This window comes from Schistocerca nitens, chromosome 7, assembly GCF_023898315.1.
Source record: "Schistocerca nitens isolate TAMUIC-IGC-003100 chromosome 7, iqSchNite1.1, whole genome shotgun sequence".
NCBI lineage: Eukaryota > Metazoa > Arthropoda > Insecta > Orthoptera > Acrididae > Schistocerca > Schistocerca nitens.
In genome coordinates this window covers 217,938,134-217,955,613 of record NC_064620.1, presented here as the reverse complement: position 1 = coordinate 217,955,613, position 17,480 = coordinate 217,938,134, and the positions used below count along the sequence as shown (strand labels likewise).

The window sequence follows — 17,480 nt, the reverse complement described above, 5'->3', positions numbered from 1 at the left end:
TCTATCTTATATTCTGGCTTGTGTAGCATTGCCTACCTGTTACTTCCATGCAAGAATTCTGATTATTCCTTAACATCTTCTAGTAACCGTTAACACATATTGTTAAGCAGAATATTGCACAATGCCAAGTTTGGTTCATTCTACCAAACAAACACATAAAGGTTCATTTAAAAAACATTTTGTTAGTAAAGAGAAACAAACTGACATTTTCTCCTGGTACTGGGCATCACAAGAAACCATGATGGGGAGGAATTTGCTTAAGTGGTTCCATCTACAAACTGAAAAAGCAAAATAGCAAATATCTGCCAAAACAGAGTATAAAATGCAGCCAGTGATTCTTAAGAGTGACACCAGCTCTATTCTTCTGTATATTAACAAATACTGAATCAATGCTTCGTTTCTCAACAGCTCTCTGTTAGATTTGTTGAAACTGAGTCTAAAGTGTCCTAAAGATCTATGAAACCAAGACAGAGTGGTAATTCACAGTCATTGCTCCATTCTATTACTGTGTTCCTGACAAGCGAATGGTTGATTCTGATATATCTACTTTAAAAGCCAGATTTTTACTTTTTCTGGCAAAAGTTTCAAAGTCTGTTCATTGTGGTTGACAATGATTTTAGTTCATAGCTTGAGACTGATAGGTCTATGTTTTTTTTTATTTACTGTGTCTCTTTTCTTATGAAGCAGAATAATTACAAACATGTTTAGTTTTGTGTAATTGTCTTTGTCTACAGATATTCTGTAAACAATTTTGCAGATTAATTTTGTATTATTGAGAGCCCTGTGTAAATTATTTATGCTATTATGTATATATTTTCCCTATTTGATAACATTTCAAATTGTAAAACTAAGAAATCATACACTTTAATGCACACAGCCGAGGTATAATTAGTCTTCAAATACTTATAGTAAAATCTGTAATTGTTTTTGGTTTCATAATGTAGTAGACTTGAGAACCGCTTCTGGTAACAAGTCTGAATGAAACTGAAACAGCTATTATGTATAATGGAATATATGTCTCAACAAAGCACTTATAACCATTGGTTCTTCTAGATGTAATATTGTAGTGCTTAATGCTGCAATAATGACATTACAATTCATACTATTTAGATGTATCAGATAATGCTCAAAAGAAATTATTCTCTCATTAGGAGTATATTTAAAATCAGCTTAGAATGAATAATTACAAGAATATAAACAGTTAAGAAAATATGTACAAGAACTACAGTATTCTAAAATTATTTTTACACTTACATATTGTAACCAATGTGTCATGTTCAAAAATTGTCACAGATATTATCAACAAAAATTATAAACTGGAATTGCAAACATTCTGAAATCCAACTTTGAACCACCCATTTGAATTTAGCTGTAGTCACTTATATGTAATCATAAAAGAAAAAAATAATTTAGTTCACAACTGAGTGTTCATACTTCTAACAGAGCTCCACATTAGTCTTCACTAATAGCAGTAAAGTGACAAGTTCCTCCAATATACTCAAGATGGATGTTCAGTAATGAGAGTTGTATGACACCTGGGAAAAAACAAAACGAAATGGAAACAAACAATTATAAGACTGTAGTTATTTTGAGCCAATAAAATTTTTTATATAAAATACACCTGGGAAAAAACAAAAAGAAATGGAAACAAACAATTATAAGACTGTAGTTATTTTGAGAAAATAAATTTTTTATATAAAATACTGCCACATTATTGTCTTAATAATAATAATTATAATGTGACTCTTCAAGCTTTCCTGGCAGATTTGTTGTAAATAGTCTTCACGGGTTTGCCGCCGGATTATGTTGTGCAAATTCCACAATATTTCCTGCGAGCAACTGTCCGACATCTTCAGGTGGTTCAAACTTGCTGGTGGCTAGGTACGACTGACAGTATCTGTATGTCGATGCCCCCATTTCAAGAACAGGTTCGCGAAGAATGCGCAAGTATGGAAATCACATACGCAAAATGATTTGCAGAAAGATGGTGCCATACTCGAACGCCCTCTGCCGAAAATCGCAGAGCGGCTGTCCTGCATGTGTGCTGTGTTTACTAACAGTGCAGCCAGACATTACTCACTAATAATGTTACCAATGTTAAGCCGGGTCTGTTATCAAAAATTCTTGATTTTCATGTCGTGACTTAATAGCAGCCAATGCAGGATTCCAGGCTGTGCTCAGTTGAAATCCCGCATCCCTGGTGGTGAGATTATCAGCTGTACAGATAGGTTTCTCAGTTTTGCAGATGGTTGAAAACCACACTTAATGCCATATAATGGAAGGAAAGCAGATGGAACCTTGGGACACAGCATCTACTGCAAGCCACTGCATACAGATCTATCTATATCTGCAGGCCACAAGGTGCTATCATCCTGCACAATGCAGTAGTGCATTACATATGTTAGTTCACAGAGCACAAGTGGTATCTGATCCTGAGAGCATGTCGAGTGAAATATAAAATTTGAAGACAGTGTTCCGACAAAACGGTTATTCTGAGAGACAGATACATAATGCATTCAGGCGCAGGTGAGTTCAATCTATGGAGCAGAATGAAGATACGAAGACACCCACCACTTTGGCCTTTTTGCCGTATTTTGATGCCATGTCGTCAAGAATCGGAAGAGTTCTCGGAAGATACGAAATTAAGTGTGTTTTTCAACCATCTGCAAATCTGAGAAACCTGTTGGGTTCGGTTAAGGATGATCTTGGTCTGAAGAAATGTGGTGTGAACAAGATACCTTGTCAGTATGGGACAGCGTATATAGGCCAGACATGCTGCACAGTACATTCTGCAACGAACATTGGCGTCATACATGCCTTCGTCAACCGGAAAAGTCTGCGATTGTGGAACACTGCCTGAATACAGGACACCGTACGATTTATGAAGAGACAGAAGTTTTATCCCCAGCATCATCTTTCTGGGACTGCATCATTAAGGAAGTAATACAGATCCGTACAGCCGATAATCTCATCAACAAGGACACGGGATTTCAACTGAGCACAGCCTGGAACTCTGCATTGGCTGCTATTAAATCATGACGCGAAAATCAAGATTTTTTGATAACAGACCCGTCATAACAATTGTCTAGTAAGGTTTTTTAGTGAGTAAAATCTAGCTGCACTGTTAGTAAACACAGCGTACAGCGCACATGCAGGAGAGCCACTCTGGGATTTTCGGCAGAGCGTGTTTGAGTATGGCACCATCTATCTGCAAATCATTGCACATGCATGACTTCCACACCTGTACATTCTTCGTGCACGCTTGTTCTACAAACAGGGTATCAATGTGTGGATACTGTCAGTTGTACCTAGCCATGAGCAAAGGTGAACCACCTGAAGATGTTGGACAGTTGCTCCGAGGAAATATTGTGGAATTTGCACAACATGATATGGTGGCAAACACTTGAAGACTATTTACAACAACAACAATAATAATATAAAAAACATACAAAATACATGATATGGAGGGCTACCCAAAACAAATTAGAATCACTCAATCACACATTTTGTATTTTACAGAACATAAACAAAACTTAAACTTTATGGCTGATTAAAACTGTGTGCTGGACTGAGACTCAAACTCAGGGCCTTTGCCTTCTGTAGGCCAGTGCTCTACGGACCAAGCTATCCAGTCACAACTAATGATCCATCCTCACAGCTTTACTTCCGCCAGTACCTCATCTCCTACCTTTCTTTCCCATGAAAGGCAAAGGTCCCAAGTTCAAGTCTTAGTCTGACACACAGTTTTAATTGGGCAGGAAGTTTCATATTGGCGTAAACTTTGCTGCAGAGTGAAAATGCCATTCTGGAAACATCCCCCAGGCTGTGGCTGATCCAGGTCTCCACAATATCCTTTCTTCTATGACTGCTACTCTTACAACTTTCACAGGAGAATTTCTGTGGAGTTTGGAAGGTAGGAGACAAGGTACTCATGGAAGTAAAGTTGTGAGGACAGGTCATGAATAGTGCTTGGGTAGCTCAGTCAGTAGAGAACTTTCCTGCAAAGGACTAAGGTCCTGAGTTCAAGTCTCAGTCCAGCACATAGTTTTAATCTGGCGGTAGTTTCATATCAGTGCTCACTCCACTGCACAGTGAAAATGTCATTCTGATATACAAAACTGCATCACCTTGAAAATACTGTCCATTGGAGCTATTTCAGTTGTCCAATTGTGACGCTCTATTAAACGATGGAATGTCTGAGATGTAATATGACTGTTATGCTCTATTGAGGGAAACAGATCTATAAAGTCGCTTGTAATTGAAGAGCACAAGGCAAAAATGATGATAGTCAATTTTTTCCCATTTTCAGGTTAGGACAGGAATTTGTAGCTCAAATACGGATGAATTTGTAGGGGTGGTGTACACGGCAAGAATGCTGGCTGTTACTAAATTATTTGCCATTTTATTTTTGTTGTGCACAGTAAAACCGATGAATGTCATCTGTGTTCATGGCACATATGATGAGATTCATTTCGTAAGGCTAGCAAAACCTGCTTGATCAGGAGTTCAACGTTCTGTCTTCATTCTTTTGTTTACTTTGTGTTTGTGATTAGAAAGTTGCCAAAGTTTATAGCTTTGTGTTCTTGGTAGTAGTTTCTGTGAAAATGAGTGAATTAATTGAGTCAAGTGTGGATGAAGATTGTTAAAACGGCAGTAAACCTAGCACAAAGAAGAGAAAATCCCATGGAAGGGTAAGAGATGTGATGAAAAAAACTAAAGTGTGTACTCACGAAACTGGGCCCGATTGCAGATGTAAAAGACTACAGTGTTTTGATAGAGTTTGTGAAGGTGAAAGAAAAAGATTAATTTCTCATTTTAATAGTTTAGATTCTAATGATGCTCAGTCCACATACTTGGCCGGGCTTATCAATGTTTATGGTGTCAAAAATCGCAGACCAAGAAAGCCTGAAAATGAATCATGTTTTAATGATAAGAGCTACACCTACAAAGTAAGAATAAAGGATGGTGATAATTTTATTGACACCCCTGTGTGCTATAAAGCATTTTTGTCTATTTTTGGTGTAACGGGGAGAAGGGTTCAAACTATTCAAACGAGTCTGAAAGAAACAGGCGAACCCCCAACAGACAAGACAAGAAAGTATGACCACAAACATTGTAGGACCTCAGAAGAAGTTAAGCAAAGTGTCATTGACCACATTGCATCGTTTAAGTGCCGTACAAGCCATTATAGTTTTGATAAAACTAAAAAAACATACTTGCCAGGCACTTTAAATTTGAAATAAAATGTACACATTGTACAAGACAGGTAGGCCTAGTGGTAAGATTGTGTCCTATGAATATTATAGACAGATATTCGTATCTAAGTTTAACGTAGCTTTCGGATATCCCAGAAGCGACACCTGCAGTACATGTGATGGGTACCAAGCAGAAATGAAAGTTCTAAACCTCCAGCTGGAACAGAATAATGATGACAAGGAAAAAGCAAATATTTTAAGCAGCATTAAGACAACACAATGTGAGAATGAACTACACTTGAAGAAAGCTAACATGTTTTATGACACAAAGAGAAAATATAGGAAAATTTCAAGGAAAAAGGAGGATACTGAGGCACTTACCATCGATTTTCAAAAAAATTTAAGCTTAAAATTTAATTTGACCACAAATGACATTTACTAACGTCGTCAATTGTCATTGTATTTGTTCAATGTCCACAGCCTATCTAGTGGAAATCCAACATTTTTTGCTTACCCAGAAACAGAAGGAGGTAAAGGTGCAGACGAAGTAGTATCGATGTTGCACTATTATATCTTCACCATGTTACAGTCCAATGACAAAAACTTGTACATATTTTGCGATTCTTGTAGTGGACAGAACAAGAACTACACCATGTGTCGCTTCTGTCATTATGTGGTACAAATCCTAAAAAAACTAGACTGCATAAGAATCATATTCCCTATTCACGGCCACTCTTACCTAGAATGCGATAGAGATATGGCCCTGATAAACGGCAAATTTCCCACAGAGATACCAGAACATTGGGTAAATGAAATAAAGAATGCCAGAGTAAAGCCTTCGCCTTTCACTGTGATTGAAGCTGACCAAAATCTATTTAGAAAATGGACTGCTTTTTTGGAAAATCACTATCACAAGAGATGCCCATTTGCTACATGACCAATTCGTGAAATAAAATTTTCAAAAGACCATTGCAGGTTAGTTGAACACAGATCATCTTACACTGGGTACTTTCTTATGTCACTGATCCTAACACAACACCAACTTACGAAGCTTTAATGAGAGACAGAAGACCCTGGTGATAATACTTCCTTCTCTTTACCATCAATTCTGCGTGAAGGTAAGAGAAAATGACTCATCCCTTTACCTTTGCTTTCACATATCAATAATCTATACACCTATAATGAGTTATAGAATAACATCTCATAACAATAGTGTAACCTTGAAAGTAGTGAAAACTTATCAGTACAGGAAATATTTTTGCCGTTATTGCAACAGATATTTAGTTAGGTTATTAGTTAAATTCATAATACAGTACGTAAGTAGGTAAGTTACTATTTTATGACAAAGCCACCAGCAAGTTCCCTTATTTTAGCCCAAAAGTTTCCTTATTTCCAGATCTGATTAAAGTAAAACCTGAAAAGTACCAAGACCTGCAGCACCTGAAGCAGTTTTGCAGTCCATCTGCTCAAAAGTACTTTGAAGAACTTCCTCATTGACAAACATAAGTTGTAAGTAACAGTATTAAAATGAAATCTATATGGGCTTAATGTGTTAAAATCAAGAATATTATAAATTTTATAAAATAAACAGTAAACAGAATCTGTTTACAGGTTACAAGATCCACTGAAGAAGCACAGAAAGATAGTGGACTTTCATCGTTTTTACCAAGTTTTTTATGACTACCATCACTTTTACCACGTTTTTTGTGTACTTATTTAAGTTCTTAATTAATAAAGCACCTTAAAATTGAAAATGTGTTTGTTGTATTACATTTATTACCTAAACAAATAGATATAGAACAATAAAAATGTTGTTGTGATAATTATACGGTGAACATATATGATATATGAGAGACTAGAGCAGAAAATTCGTCGTCCTGAAAAGTTAGAAAAAAGTGACTATCATCATTTTTGCCTGGTGCTCTTCAATTATCAAACAGACAAAGCAAATTGGAACATGTATTTCCCACTAATATAAACATAATTCATCCATCAGAAAATGAAACTTGAAGCTGCCATAAATTTTTGTGTCACTGTAACGTGGACATATAACTGAATATCTGTCACCACAGAGAGCTTTGCTTCCTTTCAAGTGATACTGCTGTACCTATGTATTGTTTAATCTTCACAATTTCAATGCCACCTACAACCAGACGAGAATGTCCCAATATCATTTGAGATCAAATTAGTGTATTTTTACAGTTCTTTAAAAAAAACACACACACACACACACACACACACACACACTGTGTCTCTCTCTTTAAAAGCAGACAGGCACAATGAAAATATTGCTAAACAAGTCAGTGTTCATCCACAAGGCCTTCTTCTGAATTAGACAACATACACACACACACACATTCACACAAACACAACACACGCACATGGCCATTGTCTCTGGGTGAGGCCAGACTGAGTAGAGTCTGGTCTCAGCAGTGGGCATGTGTTTGTGAGTTGTGTGTGAATGTGTGTGCGTAGGCTGTCTAATTCAGAAGAAGGCCTTTTGGCTGTAAGCCAACTTGTTTAACACAATTTTTATTGTGCCTGTCTGTGACTCATCATCTCCACTATATGGTGAACAGCAATCTATCCATTTCATAATATTGTCATCATTTCATCCTGGATTTTCCATTGTTTGATTGTGTTTTAATCATCAAATGTACCAGCTGTGTGAAATGGTTCAGGCTGTCTGGTATGTACACCAAATGTCAACTTGGAAAATGTTTCCTGAGACTGCAATTGTGCGTGTTGAGTTGCGTTTGCATGAGTGAGTGAGTGAGTGAGTGTGTGTGTGTGTGTGTGTGTGTGTGTGTGTGTGTGATCTATTTTTGATGAAGGCTTTACTGGTCGAAAGCTTTCTTTGTGACAGTCTTTTTGTTGTGCCTATGCGACTCAGCATCTCCGCTATATGGTGGGCAGCAACTTTACTTTTCATAATATTGTTACATTCCATCATGCATTTTCCATTATTTGAAAAAAGAAAATTTGTACTTTATAGTGTGCTAGGAAATTTTTGTTTCACTCATCTTGAAAATACATCCTTTTACATTCCGATTTATTTAAGGAATCAGAAAAGAGACGCAGGTGGGAAATTCCAGATCTGGCAAGTACTGCAGACTTGAAACAATTGTCAATTTTGTTTTTGCCCCATAACTGCCTGATACTCAATGCTGTTTGACTGGGAGCATAGTCCTGTTAAAGCAGCTACACTCTATGGCCATAATGCGGACTGTTTTTTTTATGTGATGCCTAATATAATAACTGTTTCAACACTCCAAAATAATAATGCTGATTAGCTGCAGTACCTAGCACATGGAAATCATTATGCATTATCCCTTCAAGTCAAAAATGCAAACTGAAGTCATTTTTTCATTGGTTTTCACCTGTTCAGTCTTATAGCAGTTTGAGTGTTGCTTGATTTAGGTGTTGGTTAGTATGATAGTTTCATGTTCTATGGATCTTACGCACAATAAATTGTAATGATGTGGTACGAGACATTTTACATTGACACTGCAAATTAATTTATAAATGTGGCTATATGCTGAACATTTATAAGGTATTATTATTATTATTATTATTATTATTATTATTATCAGTTGCAAAACTCCCAGAGAGGAAGACGCTAAGTAAAGATGGTTCATTTTCTGTTCTTGTTCTTTTTATTTGCCCACCAGTTTTTCATTGTTTGCGAGAATTTAGCTCTTCTTTCTTCGCTCCATTTTGTTCCAGTTCTTCAGACTTTTATCTCTGGTTTAACCTCACATTTTTCTACTTTTATTCTAAAATTGTTCCTTATGTCTATTTCTTCTTTGGTGATTGTGGCTAGTTCCAGGTCTTTTTAACATTTTGGATCCATTCTCCTCCATTAGTGAGGGAATCTACATATTTTACTATTCTTTTTGTTAGTATGTGTTCGGGAAGCATCACTATGTTGCCATAGAATTTGAGGCGTCTTTTCCTCATGTCTGTCTCTACGTTAGAATATTCTTCAATTTTGGATGTTTTCTGTAGTCTCTATCCATTCTCGGTCCATCTTGGTCCCAAAATTTTCCTAATTATTTTTCTTTCTTCTTTCTTTATATTTTCTATATTAGTTTTCCTGTTTAGTGCCAAGGTTTCGCTGGCATATAACATTGATGGTTTAATTACTGTTCTGGAATGTCTAATTTTGGCTTTCAAAGATAGCATTTTTTATTATAGAGGTTTTGCACAAATCCTAAACCTTTACGAGCTTTTTGTATTCTTTCTTGTTGTGCAAATTTTTCAGAGTTAATTTCTCCTAGATATTTAAAGTGCAATACTCTGTTAACTTCCCTGTATTTAGTTAGTAATCTGAAAATTTCTAAATATGTTGTTGTAAACACTGTCTATTCAAATGATATCTGCAGGCCGACTTTCTCTGCGCATTCTTTTAGAGTTTTTATCAGTTTATTATTATTATTATTATTATTATTATTATTATTATTATTAAATGCACAGACCTGAGTTAGCAATTCCTAACAACCACCCCTTACATGTTACAACGATGGAAATCATTCTACAGAATAGATGGTGTTATACACACCTGATTTTTATGGCTGATTTTCCAAACAGGTAACAACTTCATTTTAATATCATGCTATACACGGCAACAACTGTAAATTCCCCAAATATGAGAAACAGCATTTAAGAAACAGGGACTTTGACCTATTTAGTTTTTATTGAGAGGGACAGATGATCGAATGATTGAAACAGTGTGTAGGAGAGGTTCCACGTGAGAGCACCTGTCATTACTAACCTGCAGTCACAGAAAGGAAATTTCTTTGCTTTTGGATCTTCCCACACATTCAGTCACCTCTGACAAACAAATAAACCATCCTATCCATAATTTCATGGTAAATCCTTCTGATTTGATGAGGTCTGCAGCATGCACTGTTACTAGTAGATCCAATTGACAAACTTACCAAACAATTCTTAATATTGACTGTATCTCACAAGGGAAATGAATACAGCTATGACAAGGACTGGCAGGAAAAGCCACAGCGGTGCCATTACCCAGTACACTGACAGCTGCCAAGAAGGGTACTCCAGAGCCAAACAGAGAACAACTTGGGCTGTCATTTTCAGTGTAACGGCTGCAACCGACCATGCACGTGTTGCTGCCGCTCTCCCACCACAATGGCCCTGTAGGGAAATAAATGCATTTACTGAAACAACTCTTAAGGCTTTTTACTGTGCTTTCTTAAAACTGAACAACAAGGTAAAAAAATATCTTTTAATATTTTAAATCTGACACTACTTTGTTCAACATCATAGTAATTTTGATCAGTTCCTCATGGTGCCATTGGAGAATGCTATGAAAGGACTGTGAATGAAGAGATGTGGAAAGCAGGCTCATGGCAACATTGAGTGGGGGAGGGGGGGAGGGAGAGAGGAGGGGGAGGGAGAGAGGGGGGGAGGGAGGGAGATAGAGGGGGGAGACTGGTTGGTTGGATTGGAGAAGGGACCAAACTACGTGGTCATCAGTCCCCCCGACCTTGGAATAACTAAAACAGATAAAACCTCACACTGTAAGAGGGAACTGCAACGGCCATAAAATTACAAACGATTGACAGAGAAGGAAGGAAGAAGGCAGAAGAAGAGAGGAGGGACAGAAAGTGATGAATGACAGGAGCACAAAGGAAGAAGCACAGGTAGCCAAGATAGACAGTCAAAATAAAACAAATCACATAAGGAAAGGAGTGGGAAGGCAGAGGGCACAGGTGAACCACCAAGACCAGTCGAAGCCAGTCCAATCGGGGCAAAGGGGCCAGCAAGACGGCCTGCCATCCCCTCCACCCACCGATAAGGTTGAAGGTCCCACCCTTAAATAAAGCGATAAAAACCCCCATCATGAAGAAACCATAAAACAAGATCAGCCGCTGAGGCATTGTCAGCTAGTGCCAGGGGTAGCGAGTCAGGAAAGCTAAGAGTCTGTCGCAGGGCGGTTAAGTTGGGACAGTCCAGTAAGAGGTGAACCACAGTCAACATCAACCCACAACAACAGAGAGGGGGTCCTCACGATGGAGGAGATAACCATGAGTCAGCCAAGTATGGCCGATGCAGAGCCGGCAAAGGACGACAGAGGCCTTACGAGAGGCCCGTAAGGAGGACCGCCACATAGTTGTAGAATCCTTTATCGCCCTGAGCTTGTTCGGTGAAGAAAGAGTGTGCCATTCTGCATTCCAAAGTCCCAAAACCTGATGATGTAATGCCGAGTGAAGATCTATTTCCAGAATGCCAATAGCAAGAGATGGCCTGTTAGTAGTCAATTTAGCCAGTCGACTGGCAAGTTCATTGCCAGGGATCCCAACATGGCCTGAGGTCCAAATGAAAACCATTGAGCATCCATGTTGATCAAGGAGAGAAAGGGAGTCCTGGATAGCTATGACCAACGGGTGGTGAGGGAAGCACTGGCCGATAGCTTGCAAACTGCTCGAGTCACTACAGATAGTGAAGGACAGTCCTGAGCAAAGCGGACAAGGTCCAGTGCATGTAAGATGGCTACCAATTCTGCAGTAAAAACACTACAGCCATCTGACAAGGAACGAAGTTCTGTGTGTCTCGCATAGGTGTAAGCATAACCAGTGTGACCAGCAACCATGGTGCCATCACTTCTGAACCCTGGAATGAACTGAAGAGACAGAAGACTTGGTGGTGAAGGGCGTCCAGAGGGACAGAATCCTTTGAATTAATGGAGAGATCAAGACAGAGCTATGGCCGAGAGACGCACCACGGAGGGGTACATGCATGAGCAGAGAAAAGAGGTGGTAAAGGGAAGTGCTAGAGCTCAGAAAAGATTGATAGAATGTTGGCAGCCATGGTAAGCCCACATCGTGGTCACCGCCGCGGGAGGTTGATCTCCGTATCTGGATAAAGGAGACCACAATTAGGGTGCTTTGGGGAGCAGCGAATGCGGAGCGCATAAGATATCAACTGTTGTTGGCACAAAACTCACAGTGGTGTAATCCCCGCCTCTGTGAGAACGCTAATCACGGGACTACTCCGGAAGGCACGAGTCGCAAGTCATACCCCACAATGGTGGATGGGGTCTAATATCTGCAATGTCAAAGGTGACGCAGAACCATAGACAGGACTACCATAGTCTAAACGAGACTGGACCAGTGCTTTGTACAGTCACAGCAGTGCTTTGTACAGTCACAGTAGAATGGAGTGGTCTGCACCCCAGGTGGTATTGCACAGACATCTAAGAACACTGAGATGTGACCAGCACGTCCTCTTCAGCTGACGAAGATGAGGGAGCCATGTCAACCAGGCATCGAAGACCACACCCAAGAAGCAATGGGTGTCCACCATCTCGAGGGATTGACCATCAAGGAACAATTCCGGATGGGGATGGACTGTACGGCGATGGCAGAAATGCATGACACACGACTTGGCCACCGGTAACTGAAAACCATGGGAGAGAGCCCAAGATTGTACAAAGAGGGGGACACTGTTGGCCCAGCAGCCACCACCAGTCCATTAATGGCTACGAGAAAGAGAGGGATGCTCAGCACGGAACCCTGTGGAACCCCATTTTCTTGCTGATGGGAAGTGCTTTAGGAGGAACCAATTTGGACTCGGAAAGAGCGACATGAAAGAAAGTTATGGATAAAAATGGGTCGAGTGCTACGAAGGCCTCATTTGTGAAGGGTGGTGAGGATGTGGTGACGCCAGGTGGTGTCGTAGTCTTTATGCAGTTCAAAGAAGACTGCAATGAGGTGTTGCCGATGGGCAAAAACTGACCAGATAGCAGACTCCAGGTGGACCAAGTTATACACCATAGAGCGGCCACAGTGAAAACCACCTCGAGTTGATGACAAAAGGTCGCGGGATTCAAGGATCCAAAACAACAGCCGACTCACCAGGTGATCAAGAAGCTTGCAGAGGGTGTTGGTAAGGCTAATTGGACGGTAGCTATCCAACTGAAGAGGTGGCTTCCCAGGCTTCAACACCAGAATAACAATGCTTTCCTGCCACTGGGTAGGAAATACCCCCTCGCTTCACAGATGGCTGAAAAGGGTCAGTATACGACAGTGACCAGCCTCCGATAAGTGTTAGAGCATTTGGTTATGCATCTGATCCGGTCCAGGAGTTGTGTCGGGACAAAGGAAGAGGGCACTGGCAAATTCCCCCTCGCTAAATGGGGCATTATAAGGCTCCAAGAAGCAAGCAGCGAAAGACAAAGGCAGTCGTTCCAAGCACTCTTTCAGGAGCAGGAACGTGGGCAGATACCGAGTCGATGCAGAAGCTTGGGCAAAGTGTTGAGCGAAATGCTCTGCGACAAAGTCCGGCTGGGTAAGAACAACACCACGCACAGAACTATCTGCAATTTTGGTGGGAGGACGATGGCCAAAAATTTGCCTGAGTTTCGCCCAGACTTGTGAAGAGGGGGTGTGCGGTCCTATGGCAGCCACATATCGTTCCCAGCAAATTTGTTTCTGAAATCTGATTAGGTAATGGGCCCGGGCATTGAATCGTTTAAAGACCAGAAGGAGAACAGTAGAAGGGTGCCACTTGAAGTGTTGAAGAGGACAGCAGCAGTCTTTTATGGCCGGAGCAATTTCTGGAGTACACCAAGGGACCATCTTCTGACGGGGGGGAACCCAAGGAAGAAGGGATGGCTGAAACAGCTGCAGAAAGAATGGTGGCAGTTAAAGTCTGTGTAGACTCATCAATACTGCTGTGTGGTAGTACTGGGGGGAGGGGGGTGGTAGCAAAGGAGACGGATCCCCAATCAGCTTTAGAGAAGGCCCACCTGCTGGGAGGGTAACGGAGCGAGATACACTGAAGGAACGTCAAAAGAATCGGGTTATGATCGCTGTCACATAAGTCAGTGTGGACACCCCACTGAATGGAGGGAAGAAGGCCGGGACTGCAGATGGAGAGGTCAATGGCAGAGAGAATACTGTGTGCCACACTAAAGTGTATAGGAGTGCCGGTGCTTAGTAGACAGAGCTCAAGCCCTGCCAGAACAGCTTCAACTGTCATGCCCAGGGCAGTAGTTGTGTGACTACCCCAAAGATGGTTTTGGGCATTGAAGTCCCCTAGAAGCAGGAAGGGAGAAGGGAGTTGTTGACGAAGGGTGGTTAGGGCAAGGGATGTGGGTGGCCTGTCAGGCGGGAGATAGAGATTACAGATTGTGACAGGAGTGGCCAGATGGACCCTGGCAGCAATTGCCTCCAGAGTGGTATGGAGGGGAACCCATTTACTAACAATGTCCTTGTGGACCAAGGTGCAAACACCACCAGAAGCCTGCAAGGGGCCAATGTGGTTCCGACAGAAAGCATGGAACCCATGAAGGGTGGGTGCGTAAGAACTGACAAAATGAGTCTCCCAGAGAGCAATGCAAGCAGCAGAGTAGGATGAAAGAAGGGGCTGCAACTCCAGGAGGTGACGCAAATATCCATTACAATTCCACTGGAGGATTCTCAAGCTGGAGTCCAAATGGGAAGCGAACGGACCGGAGACGGTTACGCCACTGAGTTGCCATCCGTCACCGATAAGGATGGGGTAATGTCCATATAGGTGGGGTCAGACTCTGTTGGTTCATTGGCTGGAGGAGGGGAAGGCAGCACCTCAGGGGGTACTGGAGGGGCCTTGCCCTTGTTCTTGTGTTTCTGCTTCTTCTCTTGGGAAGGAAGAGAAGGGCAGACTGCAGCGAGGTCGGGCACGGAATTGCACCTGGCAATCCCGGCGTCCACTGGCTGAGGATCGGGCGGCCGATGTGGAGCTGCAGATCACCTGTCAGGGGGGGGGGGGGGGGTGCCAAGAAGAGGAGTCCCAGGAGGGATTTCCAGTACTGGCGGCTGCCGAAGAAGAGGAGCGCTTCTCTGGTGGGGGAGGGGGAGCAGCACTCGAAGGGGTGGGTATGGGTACTGATGGGGAGGGGGAAGGAGAGTGGGAGAGGGAGGGTGAAGCGGAAGGTGTGGGGTGAATGGGGTGGGGCTGGGAAGAGGAGGGGGAATGGACGTGACTGAAGCAAAAGTAGAAGTTATAGGCACAGGATGGAGCCGGTCATACTTTCGACAAGCCTCGGTGTAGGTAAGTCGATCTAAGGTCTTGTACTCTTGAATCTGTCGTTCTTTCACATACACCGGGCATGCTGGCGAGCGTGGAGGATGCTCCGCATTACAATTTACGCACACTGGTGGGGAAGCACAGACATTTCCCTCATAGAGGGGGCCCCCACAGTCACCGAAGAGGGGGTCATTGGTGCAGCAGGAATACATATGTCCAAACAGTAAGCATTTAAAGCATTTCATCGGTGGTAGAATGTAAGGTTTTACATCACACTAATACACCAACATCTTTACCTTCTCTGGGAGGCTATCCCCCTAGAAAGGCCAGGATAAAGGCGCCTGTATCGGTGTGATTGTTTTTAGAGCCTCGTTGTACACGGCGGATAAATCGAACTCCTCACGGCTGGAGGTTTGCATGGAGCTCCTCGTCAGTTTGGAGTAGAAGATCCTGGTGCAAAATGATGCCATGTACCAAGTTCAAAGATTGGTGGGGTGTGATGGAGACTGGGATGTCACCAAGATGGTCACAAGCATGCAGGGCTTCAGATTGGGCAGCAGATGATGCCTTGATGAGCAAAGAACCGGACTGCATTTTAGTCAAGTATTCCACTTCACCATACTTATATTCTCCATGAAAAATAGAGGCTTGGTTGTGGCAAAACTTTCACCATCTGTCCTGGTACAAATCAGGTACCGAGGGAAACTTTTCAACCCAATCTGGCGAGCTTGACCCTCTTCCCAGAGGCAGGCCCGGGAGGGGAAGACAGAAGGATCAAAAGAAGGAGTGTCATGTCTTCTATCACTCTAAGAGACGGCCACAGAATGGCCAGGATGTGGACGCTTTTGTCGCTTCATGTGCAAGGCATCTGCCGTAGTACCACTCTCTCCGACCAGGGGCTCACCCCTTGAGCACCATCCAGCCACAGCAAGGGCCGCCTGGCACAGCGGCCATTGCCGGGAGTTCTGATGCCCCAAAGTGATGAGCATCGACTCCTTGGCATACATGAGGCGTTAACAGCTCAGGTACTAGCAGTGTGATCCCTGTGTTGTCAGGGGGCTCAGCCAAGAGGGTACTTAACAGCCCCACCACACGCACTGGCTACCGTGCTGGTGACCTAGCAGGAAGGGGACCAGGGTGCAAGGGCAAAAGGAAGGGGAGGGGGAGAGGAGCCTGCACCATGGAAGCTAGGTTGGGAGTTCATCCCCAAATGGCTCACACTGACCGGAAAATTTTGGAAATGGAGATCAAACCCCTAGGGGACCAAAAACGCCGAAAAGGAGATAGAAACAGCAAACTAAACACTAGCACATACTAAAAACAAATCTGCACTAAACACAAAGCTGTGAGGATAGCCAGGTTGATATAAAGAATTCCACCAAGAGGGAAGGGAGGGGGCTGGGAGAAAGGAGCAAGTGCAGGGAAGAAGAGGAACAGGTATGGTAATGCAGTCTGGAAAAAGGAAGGAGACTGCAATAGCTCGGGGCCCCGTGTGTGCCACACACGTACCCACAAAAGGGACTGTGGGCCCCCCGGGGGAGGGGGGGGGGGGAGAAAGAGAAAGAAAGAAAGAGAGAGAGAGAGAGAGAGAGAGAGAGAGAGAGAACAATTACAGACTACCTTCATGCATCATTAAGAAATATCTCTTTCAAACAAACTTTCAGAATGATGACCCCCCCTCCCCCCCATTTCTTTTAAAAAGAGACAAAAGCTCTGAGGATAGATTGTCAAGACTCAAAGTGTCTATGAATTTGAAACAAATTATCAACTAGTTTATAAGTGTTATGAAACAATGAAGCAAGGACATCCATTTGTAGGAGGAGAATGAGGAGGAGGAGATTAGTGTTTAACATCCCATTGACAATGAGATCATTAGATATGGAGCACAAGCCTGAATTAGGGAAGGATGCAGAAGGAAAGTGGCCATGCCCTTTTGAAGGAAACATCCCAGCGATCACCTTAAGTGAGTTAGAGACAGTGTGGAAAACCTCAATCAGGATGGCCAGACGTGGGATTGAACTACAGCCCCAGGAAATGTGAGTCCAGTGTGCTAATCACTGTGCTACCCGACTCTGTAATTTGTTGGAGGAGGAGGGGGGGGGGGAGGGGCAGAGGGAGGATGGAGTTACACCTACAGGTATCGAGTATTTTTAATATTTTGAAACACAAATGGTAGTGTGTAAGTAACCATAAAAAAATTCCAGTTCTGATCTTGTTAAAAAAACTGCAAATTATTAATTTTAAATA

The 17,480-nt window shown here is 42.1% G+C and overlaps 1 protein-coding gene and 1 long non-coding RNA gene across 4 annotated transcripts in view; one reads left to right on the top strand and one right to left on the bottom strand.

Annotated features, from left to right (window-relative positions):
- LOC126195422 (uncharacterized) overlaps nt 1-6,929 on the top strand; it is a 37,976-nt gene extending 31,047 nt beyond the window's left edge. For all 3 annotated transcript variants that reach the window (XR_007538604.1, XR_007538605.1, XR_007538606.1), the window contains 2 exons: nt 6,592-6,704; nt 6,807-6,929. This is a non-coding gene — a long non-coding RNA (uncharacterized LOC126195422). The remainder of the gene's footprint in view (nt 1-6,591; nt 6,705-6,806) is intronic.
- The window catches only part of LOC126195421 (transmembrane protein 60), a 50,757-nt gene continuing 34,409 nt past the window's right edge, over nt 1,133-17,480 (bottom strand). Inside the window, exons 2-3 of the mRNA XM_049934028.1 lie at nt 10,136-10,355; nt 1,133-1,535 (exon numbers count right to left, since the gene is read on the bottom strand). Of these exons, the coding sequence (XP_049789985.1) occupies nt 10,146-10,355 (210 nt within the window). The 3' untranslated portion in view covers nt 1,133-1,535; nt 10,136-10,145. The remainder of the gene's footprint in view (nt 1,536-10,135; nt 10,356-17,480) is intronic.